At 51.2% G+C, this 24149-nt stretch overlaps 1 protein-coding gene across 1 annotated transcript in view; it reads left to right on the forward strand.

Moving 5' to 3' along the window:
* Positions 1-24149, forward strand: part of WBP2 (WW domain binding protein 2) — a 242899-nt gene that overhangs the window by 87948 nt on the left and 130802 nt on the right. Inside the window, exons 4-5 of the mRNA XM_086930725.1 lie at positions 20464-20556; positions 21076-21213. Coding sequence (XP_086786851.1) covers positions 20464-20556; positions 21076-21213 — 231 coding nt within the window. The remainder of the gene's footprint in view (positions 1-20463; positions 20557-21075; positions 21214-24149) is intronic.

Consider the following 24149-nt stretch of genomic DNA (forward strand, 5'->3'; position numbering starts at 1 on the left):
ATATTAGGTACATCCCCCTCTGCATGGGACGACTCTTGGTGGCCGGAAGCCCTTGGAAAAGCACCCATCCCGACAGACCACGCACGGAACCTAGGCGTCATCCTGGATTCTTCACTCTCAATGAACAGACAAGTCAGCGCCGTATCCTCATCCTGCTTCAACATTCTTCGCATGCTCAAAAAAACATTTCGCTGGATCCCCACCGAAACCAGGAAAATAGTCACCCATGCTCTGGTAACGAGCCGACTGGACTACGGAAACACCCTCTACGCAGGTACCACCGCTAAACTCCAGAAGAAACTCCAACGAATCCAAAACGCCTCAGCCAGGATCATATTAGACATCCCGCGCAACGAACACATCTCTGGTCATCTGAAAGACCTCCACTGGCTACCCGTCAATAAGAGAATCACTTTCCGACTGCTAACCCACGCACACAAATCACTCTACGACATCGGACCAGAATGCCTCAACTCACGACTGTCCTTCTACACCCCCTCCCGCCAACTACGTTCTTCCAGCCAAGCCCTCGCCACTGTACCTCGCATCAACAAGACCACCATGGGAGGCAGATCCTTCTCATACCTGGCCGCTAAAACATGGAACTCACTCCCTACTTACCTTCGCCTTACCCAGAACCACCTAGCATTCAGAAAGCAACTTAAAACGTGGATATTTGACAAATAATCCTCCTCCCCTTCCTAAGCGCCTTGAGACCCTCTGGGTATGTAGTGCGCTATATAAATTCTGACTTGACTTGACTTGATGATTCGCTAAGGTCAGTGTCTCCGGGTCCGAAGACTCATGGATGCCAAGGTGAGCTGTCTCCAACTCTTTCCCCAGAAGTTGCTCCGGCGTTGTCCTACAGTCCAAGGACCTTGACTCCCCCTGGACGACCTGACTCAGTCAATGCCTGATCCAGTTCTACTACAGCCTATGCCTCTAAAAAGAAGCAGGACTATTGGGCATTTCCAACTCCGGGGTCTGACCCGACTAGTTTTCCGAAAGCTATGTATAGCATTTTCAGTAGGGCTGTAACTGTATCTTGTGCGCCCGGGGGCCCCATTGGTCCGCTTTCTTATTTGTTTGAGCAGCTGTCTGGCACATTATTATCCGGCACCACTCGTGATCTCCGGCTTGATGATCAGCTGTTTGTTGGCTATGTGGGCACGTGAACGGAACAGCAGTGCATATTGTCCCAATGGATTATCCTGTGCATCAAGATCTGCTATACCATGTCTAACAAGGATCTACCTGAAGGTATTAGTGGTCATTCTATTAGAGCTAAGTCTTCTACTACAGCTATGGCTAGAGGTCTCCCTGTGGTTGACATTTGCAAAGTGGCAACTCGTGCCTTCGTACTCACTTTTGCAAAGCACTATTGTTTATACTCTGAAGTGAGGAGGGACGGTCACTTTGCCCTTTAAATGTTACAGGATCTTTTGCTATAAGCAGAAAGGCACCCACCTCTGAGTGTGGGACTGCTTGCTTCAAAAGGTGAAGAATCCACCGGTAGATGCATATATCAGTAGAGCACGTTAATTACCTTGGGTAACATCTTTTCTGGTGGATACAGTATACACCTGTGGATTCCTCACTGACCCACTTGCCTCACCATTGTTTGTTATGCCAAAAACAAAGCTGTTTTTATATTGTTTATTTTATTTACATGTACGACTGCATGTACATGTGTATGTATTTATATAAATATATTTTTTAAGAGGTTTTCTATAGCGCTAGCCAGACCCGAGGGTATTGGAGCGCTGTACAACATGATGTAGAGAAGACAAATGCAGGATAATGGCGCGGTGGAAAAATGCAGAAGTGTGGTGAAAGACAGTACAGTTCTGCTTAACGTCAGAGGTGCGTCGTTGAGGTAGAGCGGTCTCAGGATCCGAGGAGTAAGATTGCGGTAAATAGGTCGGGAGGTAGTCTCAAAGACCAGGGACCGCAAGTCTAGTGCTGGAGTTGTTTCTTAGCGGTGTTGACCCAAGGGGTGATTGTTCGTGCGGTGTCTGAAGGTTGACCAGTGGGGGCGCGATTTCCGGTGCCTCCCAGCTGGGGGTGTGTGAGTCATGTGATTGCGTTTGGGAAGGCACAGTTGAGGTAAAGGGCTTATAGGCGGATTTTGAATTTTGCAAAGGAGGGGGTGGTTCTGATGTCAACTGGGATGGCGTTCCAGATTTTTGGAGCGTTGCCAGCAAAAGAGCGGGCTGCAGTCTTTTGTTTACGTGTTTTCGAGGGGATGAGGAGGAAGGCGTTGGAACTCCTGAGGCTTCTTGTTTGGTCGGCTTTCTTGAGTTTGGAGGCTAGGTATTCCGGTTTCCCTGTGTGCAGGGCTTTGTGTGTGAGACAGGCAGTTCTGAAGCTGGCTCGCATTTCCACCGGGAGCCATTTTAGATCTCTGAGAGCGGGAGATATATGGTCAATTTTTTTATTCCGGTGACCATTCTGGCCGCTGCATTGAGGGTGGTTTTGAGAGGGGCTAGGTGTGCGCTAGCTGTGCTGGTGAGGACTGCGTTCCCATAGTCCAGTCTGGACAGCACCAGGGATTGGGTGGCTTGTTTGAGGTCGCTCGGAGGGATGTGGGGTTTGATTTTGTTGAGGAGCTTCAGATTGAGGAAGGCGCTCCTTGCGGAATTCTTGATGTGATTGGTCATGGATAGTTTGGGGTCAAGGGTGATTCCCAATGATTTGACCGAGGATGCCAGTGTGAGATTTCGGTTGAGGACATCAATTGCTTTCAGCTATTCGACGATTTGCGGGTTTTCTTCCTTGTTTGAGATGAGTAGGATTTCGTTTTTTCTCTGATTGAGTTTGAGGTGGTTCTTTGATAGCCATTCTTGGACTTCTCTGAGAGTGTTGTTGAGTCTTAGGATGTCGTTAAAGGAGGAGGTTTCCAAGTAGATTTGAGTATCATCTGCATATAGATGAAAAGGGATGTTTGCTTTTTTAAGCATGGAGGTGAGGGGTTCCATGTATATGTTGAATAGTTGAGTGGAGAGAATGGATCCTTGAGGAACACCTCTGTTCACGGGGAGTTGGTCAGAAGCAAATGATTTGATTTTTACTCTTTGTGAGCGATTTTGGAAAAAGGAGGAGAGCCACTGCAGGACCACTTCGTCTGCACCGACCCTCTGTTTGAGAGCTTTGTTGAGAAGACTATGGTCTACAGTGTCAAAGGCTGCTGACAAGTCTAGGCGGATGAGTAGACAGCAGTGGTCTGAGTCGAGGGAGTAGAGGATGTCGTCCATGATGTGGAGGATTGCAATTTCGGTGCTGTAGCCTTTTCTAAAGCCTGATTGGTGATGGTCTAACAAATTAATGTTGTCAATATGTTTGTTCAGTTGACGGAGAACGCATTTTTCTAGGATTTTGGCTAAGAAGGGGAGATTGGAGACAGGTCTGAAGTTGTTCAGGTCGGTGGAGTCTAAGCCAGGTTTCTTCAAAAGAGGAGTGACTTGGCCGACTTTAAGGCAGTCTGGTATGGTGCCCGTTTTTAGGGAGCTGTTTATGATTTCGCACCAGAGTGGTGCCAGGGTGAGTTTTAGCTCTTTGGCCATTTGAGAGGGAATGGGGTTGAGGTTGTGTGAAGAGGGTTTGAAGGCGGCAATGAGGTTAAAGATCTCTGCTTCTGTGATTGGGTCGAAGGAAGACCAAGTCTTTGACGGTCGAGTTCTCCCGGTGTTTTCGCTTGAGGTGAAGTAGTCTATGTCGAGGGCTGGAGGTTAATGTCCAGTGAAAGTTCGATCTTGGAGATTTTTTCGTTAAAGAAGCTGGCGAAGTTGTCACATAAGGCTTTAGAGGATTGGACGCGGGAGTTCACTGGCTTGGATGTTTGTTTTTTGATGATGTCAAAGAGTTCTTTTGGTCTGTTTTTGGCCTTGTCCAGTGTAGTGCGGAAAAAGTTGGATTTTCATTGTTGATATGTTGTTTGTATTTTCATCTTGCTGTTCTGAGTTCTTCGTAACGGCTGGAGGAGGGGTTCTTTCTCCAGAGACGTTCTGCTGCTCTGAGCTGTCTTTCCTCATTATTGTTCTTGTTGAACCAGGATCTGGAGGGGGTGTTTCTGGGTTTTTTCAGTTTCAAAGGGGCTAGTTCGTCTAGGATGGAGGTCAAGGCAGCGTTGTAGTGAGATGCGAGTTCTTCAGTGGAAAGGCCTTCCGGGGAGATGGGCAGGAGGGAGGATATTTTCTCTTCTAACTCCTCTGTGTTGATCTGCGATATGTTTCTCAACCATGTTGGTGGATCAGAACTAGAGAGGCGAGTTATGATCTGTTGATGGAGGTGGAATAGGATAAGGTGATGATCTGATCAGTCGACCGGAAGGATGTGATCGATAGAGATTGTGTCGGGTTGGGCGATGATGGCATCCAGGATTGCGCCTTTGTTGTGGGTTTCTTTTGAGCAGTGCTGGTAGAGGTTGTTGGTATGGAGCATCTCATTTAGGTTTTGTACTGGAACACTGTTCTTATCATTCCAGTGGAGGTTAAGGTCGCCTAGAATGATGATGTTGGTATCCCGGAGGGAGCAGTGAGCGATTAGGTCTGATAGGTGTTCCGTGAACGTGACAGTGTTGCCTGGGGGGTGGTAAAGGAGGTGGCAGTGCACTAGCTTGTTGTTGGAGGTTTTGATGTTGGCGGTTAGGCATTAGAGGGAGTTGTAACTTGTGTTATCAGTTTCGGCCACTAATAGGTTATTGTTGTGGATAATTGCCACGCCTCCGCCTTTTTGGTCTATTCTGTTTTTGTTGATGATAGAGAAGCCCGGAGGAACAAGCATATCCAGGATCAGAGGAGAGGAGTCATTGAGCCAGGTCTCGGTGATGAAAGCTATGTCGACATCGTGATTGAGAATGGCTTCTGCCAGCTCTGTAGCGTGTTTCGTGGCGGACCTGCAGTTTATGAGCATGCAGTTAGTGCTGTGGGACTCTTTTTTTGGTTCCGTGGGGATGTTGATGAGGGAGGCTGGAGGTCTAGGAGTTTTTTGGGCAGGGTGTCTGCTTCTGATCCCAGTGATTACCTGGATTGCAGATTGCGGGTCGATGGTTGGGGGGGGTGAGGTAAGTGGAGGCCAGCTCGAGCGCTTCCTCCTGGGACCTGGCCTCCATAGCCCTCTTTCGACTCTTTTTGAAGGGGAGTGGGCTGCCCCTGGGTGTGGCCTCTTCGGCGGGGGGGGGAGCGTTGTCAGAGTTGTGTTGACTGTTATTGTTAGTTAATGTGGCGGTTTGGTTTATGGGGGGGTGATGTAAACTGAGAGTGGTCGTGGTGGGGTAGTTTATTTCTCTTGCTAGGGGGAGGGTGACGGGGAAAGGGAGACTCTGGATGTGTATAGTGGTCGTTCAGAACTGAATGAGTGGGGGTCCTCGGAGTGGGATGTTCTTGGAGGTACGGTAGAACAGGTGAGGGGGCCGTGTTGTTGGGGGATTGCAGAGGGGCAGGGGCTCGGCGGTGGTTGAGGTAACGGAAGGCGGACTAGAACGAGTGTTCCGTGTGGGGGATTGGCTTCCACGGTGTGCGGGAAGCGGTGGGTCGGGGGGCAGAGTGTGGGTGCTGTTGGTAAGTAGAGAGGTGAAGAGGAGGTCTAAAACCTCAAGGTTGGCATTGTTTTTTTTTATTAAACATTTTTATTTGCATTTTATTACATAACAATATTACAATCACATGATTTTTGGTCATCACACCCAATCCTTCCAACCCCCGCCCACCCAGCATCATGTCCTAAGTCCCATCTCTCTCCAGCAACTTCAATATCCTCTTTAAAGCTCTTCCCAGGTTCGAGTCCCATACGTTCCCTCATTCCCTCATTCGGTGCGCTTGTTCCCGAGTCTACCTTTCCCTTGTGTCCTCTTTCAGAGTCCCCATCTAAGCCATGGTATCGTCTCCATTTGCCCCAGACTCTACCAAACTTCTTTGGGCATCCTCTTGCCTTATAGGTAACTCTTTCTGCTGCCATGTAAATATCGAGCCTTCTTCTCCATTCTTCCAGCTGCGGCGGCGTAGCCGCCCCCCCTTTCTGGCCACATCTCTCTTAGCTACCACTAGGGCCAGGACCAGGAAGACCAGTAGGGGACGTGGGAGATCCACATTGTTAGTCATACCCAGCAGAACTAATTTAGGATTCAACTGCAGGGGGGTCTCCAGCACCTCACCCAGTTCACACAAGACCTCCTCCCAGTAGTCTTGAATTGCCGGGCAGGACCAGATGATGTGGTAGAAATCACCTCTGGCACAGCCACACCTCAAGCAGCACGTATCTCCAGCCCTGCCCATTTTGTGTAGTCGCACCCTGTCATAGTTTGTCTATAGAGGACATTGTATTGGATAAGTCTCAGCCTGGATTTAATAGCTACCTCTCTTGGATGCATTAGTACCATATCCAAATCAAATCAAATCAAATCAAGCTTTATTCGGTCTTTAAGTTTAAAACCATAAAAGCAGCAGAGAAAAAATACATACATATATAAAGACACAATAATTAATTGCAGGTTTAAAAAAGGGAAAATAAATCCGACTATTTAAAGCAAACTAAAATCAATCTTGTGCAGAATAAAAGCGCATGGTACACAGGAACCCCCTTTCAACGGATTTTATAGTTCAATACTCTGGGGCCAGGATAAAAGTCAAACAAGTCACAGATACAAATAGGGCCATCTCCAGTTTTGGGCTGAGAAGATCTTAGATAGGGGACAATGTTCCTGTGTTTGAATTTAATTAATATCAGATCTCCCGGAAAGTTTTTGGGCAACGTACCCAGCCATCCCACCCTCCTGACGCTCAGAATTCCGCCATCTAGGTCAGGTGGCAGCGGTCTATTGTTATTGAGCCAGAAGATGGCTTTGTTCAGCAGGTCCTGGTTTGTTTCAAATTTGCCCTGTCTAAGCTCTGGCACCCCAGAGAGAACAGTCACATAGGGGGCGGTTTCAGGGGGTAGGTTAATTCGATGCCTTCTTTCATGAGGAATCCTAGGTGCTATTAAAGAGACACAAGTGGGTATAGAAGTAATATTACAACTTTTTGGGATGGGTTTGCTAGTAGAGGAGTCAATTGGTCGTGCTTTTCTGTGTTCTGTAGACTTAGGTTTCTCATGGTTGGTAGAGGGCGTATAACATAAAGGAGTAGCAGTGTTTACATTTAATGGATTAATCCTTTTTACTATTTTTTCCACGCTGGACAACCTTTCTCCCAGATCCTGAATTTTTGTGACCAGGGGTGATAGGGCCGCGTTCAGCAATCGTTCAATGTGGGCCAGTAGGGTCGATTGGAAGGGGGAAACAGAGTCATTTGATGTGGCCCCCGCCTTATACGGCGTTGAAACAGTTGGATTAGCGGGGGGTAATGAGGGGCTACAGCACATTTGATCAACATTAGCTGGAATCTCCTCAATGTTCCTTTTGGTGGTTAGGGCCTGGGGCAGCGTGTTAGCTTGAGAGGGAATCGTTTCAGGCGATAAAGGTACTTCCTGGGGAGTGCGGATTGTAAGGTCAGTATTTCTGCCAAATGTGGGCGGAGTTGTTATGTTAAGGACATAGTTTGTGCCACACAAGGCATTCAGCTCCTCCCAGATCGACATATTGTTAGGACTACAAGAGCTCCGAAAAAGACACTGAACGGTTCAGGGACAATTGACAATTGGAAGCAAAAGGGTTAGTTGTTTTCTGTACCTACTTCTATGATGGGGCCAAGTGGGGGGGCCCGTCCCGTCCTCCTCAGGTCCTCTGAGGGCCACAGGGGCCCTTTGCCCGGGCTTAGCCCGGCGTCCCGCGGAGCGGAGCTCTCCTTTAAGGCGCCTCCTGGCGCTTTCCTGGTGCGTGTTGATCAGCGCCGCCGCTAGGGCCGCCGGGATGTGTAGTCCCGGAGCGGCGGCGCTGTAGGCTGCTGGAATGGACTCCTGACGGTGGCGGCAAGAGTGAGGGCTTGCTCTCCTCCCCCCTCCTCGGTGCAGGTAAGTTCTACTGCCCCCCGCGCTCCGCCAAGCTGAGCTGTCCTTTAAGGCGCCTCCTGGCGCTTTCCTGGTGCGTGTTGATCAGCGCCGCCGCTAGGGCCGCCGGGATGTGTAGTCCCGGAGCGGCGGCGCTGTAGGTTGCTGGAATGGACTCCTGGCGGTGGCGGCAAGAGTGAGGGCTTGCTCTCCTCCCCCCTCCTCGGTGCAGGTAAGTTCTACTGCCCCCCGCGCTCCGCCGAGCGGAGCTCTCCTTTAAGGCGCCTCCTGGCGCTTTCCTGGTGCGTGTTGATCAGCGCCGCCGCTAGGGCCGCCGGGATGTGTAGTCCCGGAGCGGCGGCGCTGTAGGCTGCTGGAATGGACTCCTGGCGGTGGCGGCAAGAGTGAGGGCTTGCTCTCCTCCCCCCTCCTCGGTGCAGGTAAGTTCTACTGCCCCCCGCGCTCCGCCAAGCTGAGCTGTCCTTTAAGGCGCCTCCTGGCGCTTTCCTGGTGCGTGTTGATCAGCGCCGCCGCTAGGGCCGCCGGGATGTGTAGTCCCGGAGCGGCGGCGCTGTAGGCTGCTGGAATGGACTCCTGGCGGTGGCGGCAAGAGTGAGGGCTTGCTCTCCTCCCCCCTCCTCGGTGCAGGTAAGTTCTACTGCCCCCCGCGCTCCGCCGAGCGGAGCTCTCCTTTAAGGCGCCTCCTGGCGCTTTCCTGGTACGTGTTGATCAGCGCCGCCGCTAGGGCCGCCGGGATGTGTAGTCCCGGAGCTGCGGCGCTGTAGGCTGCTGGAATGGACTCCTGGCGGTGGCGGCAAGAGTGAGGGCTTGCTCTCCTCCCCCCTCCTCGGTGCAGGTAAGTTCTACTGCCCCCGCGCTCCGCCGAGCGGAGCTCTCCTTTAAGGCGCCTCCTGGCGCTTTCCTTGTGCGTGTTGATCAGCGCCGCCGCTAGGGCCGCCGGGATGTGTAGTCCCGGAGAGGCGGCGCTGTAGGCTGCTGGAATGGACTCCTGGCGGTGGCGGCAAGAGTGAGGGCTTGCTCTCCTCCCCCCTCCTCGGTGCAGGTAAGTTCTACTGCCCCCCGCGCTCCGCCAAGCGGAGCTCTCCTTTAAGGCGCCTCCTGGCGCTTTCCTGGTGCGTGTTGATCAGCGCCGCCGCTAGGGCCACCGGGATGTGTAGTCCCGGAGCGGCGGCGCTGTAGGCTTCTGGAATGGACTCATGGCGGTGGCGGCAAGAGTGAGGGCTTGCTCTCCTCCCCCCTCCTCGGTGCAGGTAAGTTCTACTGCCCCCCATATCCATTTCCCCCACCTCGCTCTCCCATGTCCTCCTAAGGTCACCCATGTCATCAGTCATGTTATTCATCAGTGTTCTATATGTGAGTGAAACCGCCCTTTCCGGGATTTGTTCCTGTAACAGCCGGCCCTCCAGAGGCGTGTATTCCGGAAATGTTTCCATTTGGATCTTCTCCGCCCACCACGCATGTCGCTGTTGTGCATATTTAAAATATTGCGTGCGATGCAGACCAAATTTCGTCCTCAGTGCTTGAAAGGACTTCAGTTCCCCCTTGGGGATCACGTCCACCAGCGTTGAAATCCCTATGTCGTCCCATCTCTGGAACCCCTTCAGTTTGCTCAGTTCCGTCAGCCTGGCACATAGCCACAGCGGTGTCTGCCTAGTAGGCTTTCTCTCCCACCCCGTACTCTTGGTCACCCTGCTCCATGTCGCCAGTGTAAGCCTAGTAACCGGGAGCAATCTCCCCCTCCCTCTGCCACCATATAGATAGTATGTACAGGGCCGAGTGGCCATGCCGTGTAAGGGCGTACGTGGGGTGGTCAGCTGGGGCGTGGAGCCAGTCATTAACTGGGACTAGGTGTTCTTCCCAATAGTAGGCCTCAATATTCGGAAGTGAGATCCCTCCGCTATACTGATGGCGTTGTAGGTCAATGCTACTCGCGGCTGTTTGCCCAGCCACAGAAAAGTTCTTAGTTTCGTGTTTATTCCCGCGAACACCCTCCGTGGAATGGGGTAGTACTCGTTTTGGAGTGCGTACAGGAACCTTGGTAGCGTTATCATTTTCAACATGGCCGCCCGTCTTAGTATAGTAAGAGGGAGCAGCCGCCACCGGTTCGCGTCTTCTATAAAATTATGCACTATCCTCTCAATATTCTGTTTGTAGGATCTACCGCTATCCACGTCACATATACTCCGAGGTACGTAAACCCCTCCCTGGTTGTCTGCAGCCTTTCAGGCAGAACCGTCCATTTTTCCTGTCCCCGGATGTCATATAGGACTGACTTATGCCAGTTAATCTGATACCCCGCATGGGCCCCATACTGTTCCAGTTCTGCAAACGGTGCCGGAATCGTAGCCTCCGGTTGGGTTATGTAGAGGAGGACATCATCTTCGTACAGTGAAATATTCTCCTCTGCGGAGTCTGTCGACCCCAGTCTGAAGCCTTTAATGTCTTTATTGTGGCGAATCGCACACGCCAGCACCTCTATGGTGACCGCAAAGAGGAGGGAGGACAGTGGGTATCCGTGTCTGGTCCCCCGTTTCACCGGAAACTCCTGAGATAAGATCCCATTAACTCTAACTTTGGCTCTAGGCTCCGTATATAACATTTGTACCCATTTCTGGAATTTGGGGCCAAAGCTGAACCGCGCCGGACACCCTCGAGGAAGGGCCAGAGGATGGCGTTGATCGCCTTCTCGGCATCCAGGGACAGGAACCAGTGCGGTTCCCTTCTCTTGCCCACCTCTGTAGCCAATTGTGGGTCCGTCTGAGGTTCAATCTAGTAGCCCTGTCGGGGAGAAAGCCCGTTTGGTCCAAGTGAACTAGTTCTGATATTACCTTCTGCACTCGGAGTGCTAGTATAGTCGCCAGTAACTTCTCCTCTATATTTAACAGCGAGATGGGGCGGTATGATGTACATTCGTCCGCCGGCTTCCCCTCCTTATATATCGGGATTATTATAGCCATACGAAGATCTGGCGGTAATTCCCCCTCCTGCACCGCTTCTTCAAAAAGTCCCAGCAGATGACGGGCCAATAGATCGGCCGTTCGTTTGAAAAATCCCGCTGGGAACCCGTTCGGGCCAGGGGACTTTCCTGCCCCCAGCTTAGCCAAGGCTGCCTTAATTTCGTCTAACGTGATGTCAGCCTCCAGGTCCCGTTGAACTTCAGCAGTTAGTACCGGTAGCTCAATATTTGCCCTCCTGTGTCCCTAGGTCCCTAGCTCCATAGAATAGTGTGTAATGGGCGGCGAACGCCTCCGCAAGCTGAGCGTCTGACCTTACCAGTGTCCCCTGAGGGTCTCTAACCTGCTCTACCCACCGGGCATCTCTTTCCTTCCTACTGAGCCACGCCAATAACTTTCCTGATTTGTCCCCCACATCCTATAGGCTATGTAGCGTCGCCAGGGCCAGAGTTTTAGCTTCCCCCGTGGCCAGTTCTCTATATTGGTGCTGTATGTCCGTAAACCTCTTGAGTGTCCCTGTCGCTCTTGTAGACTGATACTCCCTCTCCAGTTCCAAGACCTGCGCCTCCAGAGACCCAATTTCAGTTTGTATTTTCCGATTCTCCTCGGCTAATCTGTTCTGTGCCCTGTCTCTAAGGACCGTTTTAAAGGCCTCCCAGAAGACAACTTTGGACGAAACCGAGCCTTCGTTTTCAGCTATATAGACTTTTAGGTCCGCCCTTAGACCTTTCAATATGGCCGCATTCCGCAAGTCGCAGGCTGTCAGTCTCCAGGACCCTCTCCTCTCTCTCTTCCTTCCCCCCACCCGAGCTAGAAGCGGGGAATTTTCTGATATCCCTCTGGCTTTATATTCAGCTACATCACTTGTCGTCAGGACATGTCTAGCAAGGAAAATGTAATCCAGTCTCGAGTAAACCCTATGGGCGTCAGAGAAAAAGGAGTAGGCCCTCAGTTCCGGATGTAACCATCTCCACACTTCGGTCAACCCAAGGGTGGTAATAGTCTTGGAGAGTAAGGTCGGGGCCTGGTCTCTAGGTCTAACCCCTGTCCTGTCCAACGTCGATCCCATTACGTCGTTGAAGTCTCCCCCAGCACTTGTAGGGTGTCTGCCGTGTTAAGAAGTATATCCACCACCCCTTTTAGTGTAGCTGCTTGTAGTTTAGGGGGTGCATAGACCGAAACTATTGTGTATTCCCGTCTTCTTCACTCCTACATAAGTTCCCTGGGGATCCGTCGACATCTGTGCTATTTGGAGGGTTCTTCTTAATCATTATAGCCACCCCCCTGGAGCCTGTGGTAAACCCCCGTGTGCAAGTACTCTGTATTGTCCTCTGGCCAAGAAGCAACATTGGGTTCCCTTCAGGTGCGTTTCCTGCAGTAGGATTATGTCTGGGCCCAAACGTTTTATGTATGCATTAACAAGTCCTCTCTTGATCTTACTACCAAGCCCATTCACATTCCATGTTAGTATGCTAAACCCCCCCTGTTCGTGCGTCTCCCGTGTATGGTCACCTGACATCGTGTCCTGATTCCTGATGTGTGATGCGTGATCCCGGTGTGGATATGGTGTCTAGATCACCTGCGTACATGACCTCATTGACATGAACCCTCCCTCTCCACCCCACCTCCCCGTCCCCCCGACTCTCTCTCCCCCGGATTCTCCATCCCTGAACAGTCCCACTTTTCAAACAATCCCAACTCCCCACCCACACCACCCACCCTACCTCCCTCCCCCTTCAGTCTCATCCTCTACCCAGACAGGAAAAGGAACTTCAGGCAGAGAAGATCCGTCGCCCTCCCCAGTTCCCCCCCTACAAACTTATCCCAAACAGATTGTCTAGCAAAAGCGTGTAGCGAACTGTTCTTACAATATCCACATTCCTGTTCATTACATTCAGAAAAAAAAACTGTACAAAGAGAGTTTATAGGGTGTGAAACAACTTGCGTGCTTCCAGCCATTGCCACGCATCCTCCGGGTGTGTGAAGAAGTGTTTTTTTCTTTATAAATAACTTTAAGTTTGGCCGGGAAGAGCAGCATGTATAGGATCTTCAAGTCTCTCAACTTTGCCTTCACAGCGTCAAAGGAGCGTCTCTGTTTCTGCACCTCCTGGCTATAGTCAGGGAAGATCATGATCTGCGAGTTCTTTACACGGATCTCCCCCAACTTACTGGCTTCGCGCAGTATTACGTCCCGGTCTGCAAAGTTCAAAAAACGCGCGATGATCGGTCTCGGTCTTGCCCCCACCAGCAGTTTTGCGAGGAGCGCCCGATGTGCCCTCTCTATGACAAAGCAATTGGAGAATGTCGCCTGTGGCAGTGTCTTCATTATCCATGTGCGCCGGAACGCCACCATATTGGACCCTTCAATTCCTTCCCTAACTCAAACAAAGCGTAGGTTATTGCGGCGGCTTCTATTTTCTGCGTCGTCCACCTTCCCTTGCAGTTGTTTATGCGAGTCTCTGAACTCTTTCATATCCTTCTGTAGAGAGTGTATGACATCTTCTGCTTCACTCAATCTCGTCTCTGCTGTGGTCACCCTCTTTGTGAGATTGCGGAAATCTTGGCGTAGTAACGTAACTTCCGTGCCCACTTCTCCTATTTTAACTTCTAGGGCTGCGCGTGACGCTTGTATGTCTTTCCTGGAAGCCTGTATGGCCCCCATCAGGAGAGCCGTATCTGATCGTGGTCCTGGGCACTCCGCGTCAGTTGCCAGAGGTGCCGTCGCAAATCTGTCAATTGTGCCCTGTCTACAATCAATCAAATTATCAATCACAAAAATTTGTAGAGTGCGCTACTCACCCGTGATCTCAAGGCGCTGAGGGGGGGTCGCTACTGCTCGAACAGCCAGGTGGTCCGGGGTCATCCGTAGGTGAGTGGGGAGGGAGTTCCATGTCTTGGCCGCCAGGTAGGAGAAGGATCATCGTCCGGCGGTGGATTTCCGGACTCGAGGAACAGAGGCAAGGGCGAGGCTGGAGGATCGGAGCTGGCGGGTGGGTGTGTAGAAAGTGAGATGGCTGTTGAGGTACGTCGGGCCCGTGTCGTGGAGAGCCTTGTGTGCGTGGGTGAGGAGTCGGAATGTGATCCTCTTGTTGACTGGGAGCCAGTGCAGGTCTTTCAGGTGGGTAGAGATGTGGCTGCGGCGAGGGATGTTCAGGATGAGTCGTGCTGAGGCGTTCTGGATGCGCTGCAGTCTCTTCTGGAGCTTGGCTGTGGTTCCCGCGTAGAGGGTGTTCCCGTAGTCCAGATGGCTGGTGACGAGGGCCTGGGTCTTCCTGGTTTCGGTGGGGATCCACCGGAAGATCTTTTGAAGCATGCGCAGGGTGTTGAAGCAGGAAGACTAGAAGGCGTTTACTTGCTTGGAAATCGTGAGGGAGGAGTCCAGGATGAAGCCTAGGTTGCGTGCGTGGTCTGTTGGTTTGGGTGCGGTGCCCAGGGCCGGGGGCCACCAGGAGTTGTCCCAGGCAGAAGGGGATGGTCCTAGGATGAGGACTTCCGTTTTGTCCGAGTTCAGTTACAGGCGGCTGGTCTTCATCCATTCTGCGACGTCTTTCATTCCTTCCTGGAGGTTGGCGTTGGCGGTGGCGGGGTCGTTGGTGAGGGAAAGGATCAGCTAGGTGTCCGTCGGCGTAGTAGATGATGTTGAGGTTGTGTTGGCGAGCGATGGCTGCGAGAGGGCTCATGTAGATGTTGAAGAGGATGGGGCTGAGCGAGGATCCTTGCGGCACGCCGCAGATGACTTCGAAGGCCGTGGAACGGAACGGGGGGAGGCGGACTCTTTGGGTTCTTCCTGTGGGCCGCTCCTTGGATTCCTGTGTTGCTGAGGCGCTGTATCAGGGTTCGGTGGCATACGGTGTTGAAGGCTGCTGAGAGGTCCAGGAGGATGAGGGCAGCAGTTTCCCCGTTGTCGAGCAGGGACCTGATGTCGTCGGTGGCTGCGATGAGGGCGGTTTCCGTGCTGTGGTTTGCTCGGAAGCCGGACTGTGATGGGTCGAGGGATCCGTTGGTCTCGAGGAAGGCGGAGAGTTGTCTGTTGATGGACTTCTCGATGACTTTTGGCTGGAATGGGGAGGAGCGAGATGGGGCGGAAGTTCTTGAGGTCCGTGGGGTCCGCAGTGGGTTTCTTCAGGAGGGCGCTCAATTCGGCCTGTTTTCAGCTTTCCGGGAATGTGGCGGATGCGAAGGAGCTGTTGATGACGAGTCGGAGTTGGGGTGCGATGATGGAGGCGGCTTTGTTGTAGACGTGGTGTGGGCAGGGGTCGCTGGGTGAGCCGGAGTGGATGGTGTTCATCAGGCCGGTGATGTCTTCGGTGCTGACTGGGGTCCAGGTGCAGAGGGTGGTGGGTGCCGGTTCGGTGGTAGGGTTCGTGGTCACTGTGGTCGGAGTGCTGAAGCTGTTGTGTATGTCGGCGATCTTGCGGTGGAAGAACGAGGCGAGGAAGTCGTAGAGGTCTTGCGAGGGTGTGATGTCATTGCTGCAGGCGCTGGGGTTGGAGAGCTCTTTGACGACGCTGAACAGTTCCTTGCTGTTGTGGGTGTTGTTGTCCGGTCGTTCTTTGAATGCTGTCTTCTTGGTGGTGCGGATCAGCTGGTGGTGTTTGCGGGTGGCGTTCTTGAGGGCTGTCATGTTTTCTGTTGTCTGGTCGTGGCGCCAGGCTTTCTCGAGGGTACGGCAGGTTTTCTTGGAGTTCTTGAGGTCGTTGGTAAACCACGAGGCTTTTCTGCTGCCGGGTCTGATGGGGGATTTCTTCAGAGGTGCGAGTTCGTTGGTGCAGTCGGAGAGCCACTGTGTGAGGTTGCGGGCTGCCTCGTTGGGGTCCGTTGTGTTGGAGGGCGGGTTCTGGCTGAGGGTGGTGGTGATCTGGTCGGCGGTGATCTTGCTCCAGTGTCTGCGGGGGGCCTGTAGCCGGTGCTGGCGGGTCGTGGTTCTCCTGAAGTTGAAGTGGACGCAGCTGTGGTCTGTCCAGTGTAGTCCGGTGGAGTGGCTGAAGGCGATGTGCTTGCTGGAGGAGAAGATCTAGTCGAGCGTGTGACCGGCGTAGTGGGTTGGGGTGTTCACCAGTTGCTTGAGTCCGAGGTTAGCAAGGTTGTCCAGTAGGGCGGTGGTGTTGCAATCCTTGTTGTTCTCCAGGTGGAAGTTGAGGTCCCCTAGGAGGATGTAGTCTCTGGAGGTGAGGGCGTGCTGACTGACCAGGTCGGCGATGGCTTCGCTGAATTGTGTGCGTGGTCCCGTGGGCCTGTAGATGAGAGTGCCTCTGAGGGTGGTCTTGGGGTTGATGTGTATCTGGAAGTGAAGGTGCTCGGCGGCGGTGAGGGTGTCGTCTGAATTGGTCGTGACGCGTATGGTGTTTCTGTAGACGATGGCGAGGCCTCCTCCGGTTTGGTTGATGCGGTCCCTCCGGGTGATCTTGTAGCCGTCCGGGATGGCTATGGCGATGTCCGGGGCTGAGGAGGCGTTCCTCCAGGTTTCAGTGAGGAAGGCGACGTCTGGTGAGGTTGTGTCCAGGAGGTTCCAGAGTTCGACGGCGTGCCTGTGGATGGAGCGGGTGTTGAGCAGGATGCTTGGCGGGTGCGGTGTCGGTCCGGAGGCAGGTGAATTTGCAGGCTTGGCAGGTGAAGGGTCCGTGGGTACGCATCAGGGTGGCGCGGTGGCAGGCGGGGTTTTGGCCGGCGTTGCGTCTGTGGAGTGTGGCGGCATCGTAGGATCGTCGGTTGAGCTGGCATCGTTGAGGTCCAGGGTTCCTGGCGCTGGGCGCGGTCCAGGCGCGGACGGGCGCAGACGGGCTTGGCTTTGGCGCACAATCGACGCGCCCGCTGCGCGTACGTGCGGACTCTGCCATAAATTTGAGAGTGGGAGGGAGGAGGGAGGGAGGCGCAGCTGGGAGGTGGGAGCGGGGTGGCGAATGGGAAGGGGAGAGGGTACCGAGGAAGAAGGGGGCGGGGCCGCGGGGGAGCAGCGGCAGGGAGCGGGAAACTAGGGAAACCAGCGGGAAAGAAGGCGGCAGACAATCACAATATCAGGAACAAAACAGGGGCACAACAGTGACAAAAAAAATAGAGACAAGAATGGCAGAAAAAGACAGAAGACCGGACCAGGAGGCACCTAAGCCGCAGGGGCATCGGCGCGCAGGCGGCGGAGGCAGGGGGGGCGGCGCACTTGGGAGGAGCCACGCGGCGGGAGGAGCGACCGGGTCTGACGAGGTCAGGTCAGGTCTTGGGGGCCTTGGGGACCGCGTCCTTTACGCCCATGTCTTACTAGGCGGTTGTAGGCCAACACGGGCCCCACTGGCTGCGTCCCACTCTCTGGCGCCCGTTGCAAGACCTGCTCTTCCACTTCTCAGCGTCTCACCAGGCCCGACTCGTCTCTCCAGGTCTATGTGTGGCCTGTCCTGTGTGTGCTAGGACCGCGCTAACCCCTCCTCTCCGTCCCACTTTAGGCCATGGGTCCCCCCGTGTGGCAGACGGTGGGTGTACCTGTATCTCCAGCCAGTTAACGGAAGACGATAATCCCGGGGGGGGCGATGGTCCCGGGTACCGGCTCGAGCTCTCCCTTCCTGCGTTGTCAGGACGCCCTTGGGGGCCCGTTAGGGCTCTTTTCCGGTACACTCTTCCCCCCCACCCCACATCCGCCCATATTTCTTAGGCGGACTGTTGCACAGCTCTCCCCCAGTGTCAAATGGATGGGGAGGAGGGGGGGAGGAGCCGGCCGTCTGACCGCGTCGCAGCTTCTCCCACGGCTGGGCCACAGACGGAGGTTGTCACCGCGTGGTGTCCTCACCTCTGTCTCGCTGGTGTCTACTCAGCTTCGTGGGCCTAGCAGTGGCAGTCCCGTCACTATGTGAGCCCTGCCGATCGTTCCGCCTTCTGCTTCCCCTCGCTCTGCAGTCCCGGCTCTTCTCTGTGCGCCCGCGCCGTCGCTGTGGGTCTCTCCCTCGGGCCGGCCTCTCCGATCTCCGTCTCAGATGCCCTGATATTTCTCTGGCACCTTATTAGCTCCCAGCGGGTCACCTCCGCTCTCCGATCCTCCCGGCCTGTTTGCCCGCTCGTCAGTGACTCTCTCGCTTCTCCGCCTTAAGGGATCAGGGCGCTGCCATCTTGGGGATGCCTCCGTCTCCCTCCAGACGCCGCCGCTTTCAGCCAGTGTATATCTCTTCTTGGACTTTCCGCGACGGCTCCGCTCACTCCCCCCCCCGCACTATGGGACCTTCCGGTAACTGATGGCTGTGAATATTTGCCATCTGGATGGCTGCAGGTATGTCGGATCCAGTCGGCTCGCCGGAGCTGCGGCGGCTTACGACTTACTCGGCCATGCTGTTGGCCACGCCCCCCCAAGGTTTGCATTGTTGATTAGAGATCTGCCAGATGTTTTTTCTTAGGCACTGTTGGTTTCACCTGTTTGCCTCGAAGGCACGAAATAAAAATGGGTTGACACACCGACTAGGGCATCTTACGGCTCCAATTATACCATGCAGAGTTGCGTGCAGAGCCGTTGCATTATGATGTCCTCTTGGACGTGGGAGAGCTGTAAAGAAATATTTGCGTGCAATGCTGGCAATTGGGATATTCAAAAGGTGAGGAATCCACAGATAGATACTGTATCCATCAGATAAAGCGTTACAGATGATAAGTAACTTGTTCTTCAGGCCTTTGCTGTACATCTTTTAGCAGCCGGTAAAGCTAGGTCTAGGAACCTTATACCGACCACTTTTTTGGCTCAAGCCATGAAACCAAGCAGGCATACTTGTGGTCTCCGAATAGCAGCAAAAATTTAAATGTAGCAAATAATTTGCATTTGCTCTTTAGTTTTTTTGCAGGAGCAAATATGCATATCTATATTTTCTCCAGGGAAAATAGAATTCACAAACGTTTGCTAGGGATATGGTTTGACGGCCTATTTTAGTTACTCCTGTGAATAACAAAGTCAATAATCTTCAATACTAGGCCAGAAACTGCTCTACACTTTAGTGACTTTCTTTAAGAATACGGACCCAAATTATTTTTTTTATGTTCCCATTATTTTGCCCTTAATGTTTTACACTGATTCTCCACTTAAAAAAAAAATATTGCCATACTTCAACCCTGTTTATTTAAATTGTCTTAGAAATGGTGTTTAATGCCTTAACCGCTGCGGTTTTTCCGCCGCGGTGCGGGCGTTCTATTAGGTGGGAGGGGCTCCGTCGGCCGATGGCCGACGGCAGCACTAGTGAGCACGCAAGGGGTTAAAGTTGCCCTTAAAAAATTGCATGATAGTTTACCAAAACTGACTTTAGCTCTCTGTCATTTATTTATTTTTAAATCAAATACCAGATATTTCAGTAAATTTAATTTTGAAAACAATCCTGAATCTTTTCTATTCTAATTCATGTATTTACATATCTTCAAGGAGCATGCTGGGGATGTTATCAATAGTCACAACTTGTTACATTTTACAAATGTGCCCACGTTTTAAATTGAAACTACTGACAGTGATGTAAGCTGAAATCGCACTTCAATGCATTTTCTTAGAGTGCGTGCCTTGATGGAAAAGACTGCATTAATCAACCATGTATATGATTTGGAACATCTTATTTGTATGGGTGTAGATCTTGCCTTGGCAACAGACAATTTTATTTTCCTTTCTGCATACTGAAAATTGGCAATCGGAAGTTTTGTGCAGCATGTGGTTGGTCTGCGTGTAGAGTGGACACATTAACCAAAAAAAACTATTGAAAATCTGGCAAATAAATTCTGACTTCAGAGAGGACACCCAATCTCGTGATTATCTCAACAGTGTGTACACTTAGATTTCCACACTCTATTTTTATTAATCACTAACCTCTTGGTTGAGTCAGCTAAAGGTTCCCCTATTTATTTTAGGATGGTCAGGAGCCGCCATGGAAAGTATTCTTTCTATACTGACTCAGACCCTCCTCAATTCTGTCTGTCTGTCTGTCTGTTTGATTCTAAGAGGAATAGCTATTGTTAAAAGCATAAGAGGAAAATATTCAGTGGTGATGGGTAGCTTTGAAATATGTAGTTAAAATCATGCACATTCAGTCTATCTACAGCTAGCCATGGTAATTCTCAGTTTCGCCTCTCTTCGATGGCCGGCTATAAAAATATCTCTATGCATGTAAGGGCAGGGATTTCTTAGATAATAGGTGTTTAAATCAACACCTGAACTTAGTTTTGTGAATTCCTGAATAGGCATGCAGCACCTCATCTCTGAGGACCATAAGACAAGGTATGTGCATTGAGCGCATTAGACTTACTTCAAAATCACTTCTGGGTCGGTTGCCACTATTTCACTCTTGAAGGAGAAGCGGCTAGATTGGCAACCCTTATTCCTTAGGGACTTGCCTGTTTCACATATTCGAGATTGGGCCTTGGCCCTGGGTTGTCTGAGGTAAGGAAGGAGAGAGTGTTTGCACGTGATGTGTTTACCTTGGCTTGAGACATGTTTGTGATTTAAATGCTTGCCTACTTACACTCGTTACACATGTATGTTGTATCATCTTATTGAATTGTTGTAAATAGGTGATCCATATCCCTTCTTTTCATTGCTTGCTTTTATTTCTGTCCTCTTTCACAGGAGGCTGGGAAGGATCAGCAACCTTTAAGTTGGTATTTTCTGCAGGCGGTGCCATTGAGTTTGGACAGCGGATGCTACAGGTGGCTTCGCAAGGTAAGTGACAGCTAGATAAAGCATTGGACAGTAGGGGAGACAGTAGGAAAAGAAGGTAGCTGGACAGTCATTTAGATGCTGCAGTGTACAAAAGTACGATTGGTGCAAGTTTTTTCTCAAACAACTGCTGATGCACCTGAGCTGTGCTGTTTTTTAAAGCTATATCCAATTTGTATTGGCACAGTTGATTTTAGTTTGAAACTGTCAGATATGTATGTAGTCTCTACACTGTCTGCCTGAAATCTGCCTGTACTCTCATATCAACTGTCAATCTGGCTGACGGAAGGAAGCTTCTTTCTGGTCCAGCTTGTGATCTGTGCATGGCTGAAGGACTTCCCAAGCATGTGTGGGTGGAAATGTCTGCTCCGAGTGCAGCTCTCTTGAGGACAGGACATATTTTCCCATTATGTTGCAGACATAACTTTTTGGTTTGCTGTAATCATCTGTCTCACAACTTCTTCAAATATCCCTGCTGATAAAAGTAGTAGTTAGATTTTTTTTCTTCTCATTTTATTCCAGCTTCCAGAGGTGAAAACCCCAGTGGTGCTTATGGGTACTCTTTTATGCCGAACGGAGCCTATCCTTTCTCCCCTCCAGAAGCCAATGGCATATACCCGCCCCCTCCTGCTGAGTACCCATATGCTTCTCCCCCAACAGGTGAGGAAACATTATCCGAAAGGTGATCTGTACTTTTAAATAAAGGGAATGTCCTAATCCTTGAAAATTGAGAACTAACCATTTTGTAAGGGGACATTCATTCCTGACACTATGATATGATTCAGTTTTAGTGGTAAGTCAGTGGAACAGATCACGGTAGAGGAGTTAATCTGACAAACTTAATCGTCACTGAAATCTTTCACACCATTCCATGCTGAAGGATTTTAAACTGTTACAATAAGAAATGGCTGAGAGTTGCGCAGCAAAGGAAGGTGGTAAAATGAGTTCATTGTGATCTTAATTGTGTGGTTGGTTTTGTGGTGCTAATTTGGTTGCTTCTCATAGTCTCGATACAGTTTATGATACTGCAGAGAAGTAGGTAGGTCTATTTGCAGGTAACCTAGACTACAACTAGAACAAATTATGAATGAGAACTGTTTAGAAAAGCCTAATTAATGTTCCATTTTACCTCATGTGAAGTATTTCTTTTTTTGGACACATTCTAACTGTAGATTCCCCACCTTATGAATATTCACCAGATGTCAGACTGGATCCGAAAACCTTAAGTCAGTAGTCCTGCATGCTGATAGGACGTAATGTGCGACTTCCCACCAACATACTCCCCCCCCCCCCCCCCCCCCCCCCCCCTAAACGACTGGGATCAAGCAGTGTAGGGACTGTCGCGAACACATGTCTGGGACAGCCCCTCACAAATTTGGGCCCCAAGGATCCGCTTTCCCCGGCAGGTCTGCCGTCAATGCTGTTTGTGCCCCTTGAACCTGCATTGGGTTCAGCACCGGATCCCATGCCAGTTTCAGTTCCGGTGCCTCTTCTTCACTGGTTTTCTTTGCATCGACCCCTGTACCAATGACTGCGGAGCAGTTGCAACCTATTGTGCTATCTGACACAGCTCAGAGCATAGTCCACTACAACCTAGTTGAGGCAGGCGCCCGTCTCTCACCCTAGCCCAGCATGCAGTCCTTCAGATTCTGACACTTTGCCCTTACCACACAATGGGGCAAAAGGTTTACACAGTATTTTCAGCACTGACTCGTTCAGTGACCATTTTGATGAAAGGGTGATTATGTTCCCCAGTATGATTAGGAAAACTGGTATGAATAATTCCAAGTTGCCAGTTCATTGGATACTTCTCCAGATACTGGCCTTGTCTCTCTTCCTGGTCCAGTTACTGCTTTCGTCACCATTGCTAGGCGTAGGGCCATAGAAGAATCTGACCCACAGCTTACCAGTAGACCAATGTTCTAACCAAGGTACTCCAGCCTGGTCAAGCCCCTTCAGGATACCCTTTAGGGTATTTAGGTGAAACTATTTTCGGGACCACCAGTTAACAGGTAGGTTGCTCGATGTCATCATTCAGCACCAGGCAACGCAGACTTTGTTACACAACACTCTACAGCAGAGATTTTGGAGGACACGTGTGCACAAATTAAGTTAATCCCAACACCGTCACTGCTACTCCACCTGATCATGAGACAAAGAAATTAGAAACATTTTGCAAGTGTATTTTTTCCTCTATGAGCCTTACTCTGCACTGAGTAAACGTCAGCTGTCTTCTAGGCTGCGTCTACTCCTATGGGGCACGGTGTCCCACGTTTTACAGCCAGTTCCGGGTGACCTGCCACGGTCCCTAACCAAAGCTATCTCGGATGGGCACTATGCAGCAAAATTTGTGATCTGCTCTAGCTCGAACACAACTGGCTTCCTGATCGGTGATGGCTACAAATATGGCACTTCGGCGCGACACTTTTATGAGGTTTGTGGACTTTTGCAGGTATGTCCATTCATCCTTAATGGACATGCCATTTGATTGGCAACATTGCTGATTCAGCCCTAGAACGGTGTACAGAAAACCAACCAACCCACAGTACATTACCTGATTCCAGACAATTGCACCAGCAATTTCACCCTCTCTGTGACTATTGTCAAGGTTTTCCATTTTGCCAATGCCAACCCCCTGATGCAGGCTTTCCAACACTTTCATGACCTAGTCCGCGGTTCACAAACACCCAGAACAGCAGGGACAATCTGTATCAAAGTCTCCCACCATTCCTGCAGCTGCAAAACTGCCTTAGAGTGTTGGAGGCAGAATCTGATATTATCCTCCAAGAGTGGCAGGTCATCACTGCAGACAAGTGGGCTCTCCACAGTGTACATCATTCTTTCAAACCCGACACACATTCCACTACCATCGGGGCGGCTGACTGGGGACAAACTGTCCATCTTGCAGCAGTAAGTCCTGGTCGTTTTGGACAAAGGGGCAATAGAGAGGGTTCTGGCCTCAGAGGTAGGCCCTTTGTGTTACTTCCGCAACATCCATCCGCAGTGCCAAAGAAGGATAGAGGCCTTCACCCTATTTTAAATCTTGAAAATGTTGACAATGTTTTTTCTCATCGCCATAACATTGACGAGGCCTGTGAGCGAGCTGCAGGCTCTGTTCGAGGCATGTGGGCTGCTGAATTCATATCTGTGCATAGATCGCCGCCTAGTGTTGGGTCCGGATGATTGCACTTTGTTGTCTTGGAAGAGTCTTCGAAGTATCACGAGACAGGTGACTCCTCCCCTGGACTACAGTGCGCATGGGCATCTTCTCCATCCTCAGATTGTTTTTTTACGCCATTGGGTTCGGATGCTAACTCCTATACTCCAACTTCGGAATCGAAAACAAAACTTTTCTAAAGGCCAAAAGGCCTTCGACGGTATTGCTCTCGTTCGGTATCTCTCTACTCGATCCAGCCTTCCATCTCGAATCGGTCGTCAACGTGGGCCGTTGGGCCTTTTCAACGCGACGTCAGCCGACCGTTGATGGAAAGAAGCCCGTTTAAAAGGTGCCCACAATGCCACCCAAAGTTCACACATACTGATAAACACTCAGAATGCAACAAGTGCCTTTCCCCAGACCATAGGGAAGAAACCTG

The sequence above is a fragment of the Lissotriton vulgaris genome, chromosome 7, assembly GCF_964263255.1.
Source record: "Lissotriton vulgaris chromosome 7, aLisVul1.2, whole genome shotgun sequence".
NCBI classification, from domain to species: Eukaryota; Metazoa; Chordata; class Amphibia; order Caudata; family Salamandridae; genus Lissotriton; species Lissotriton vulgaris.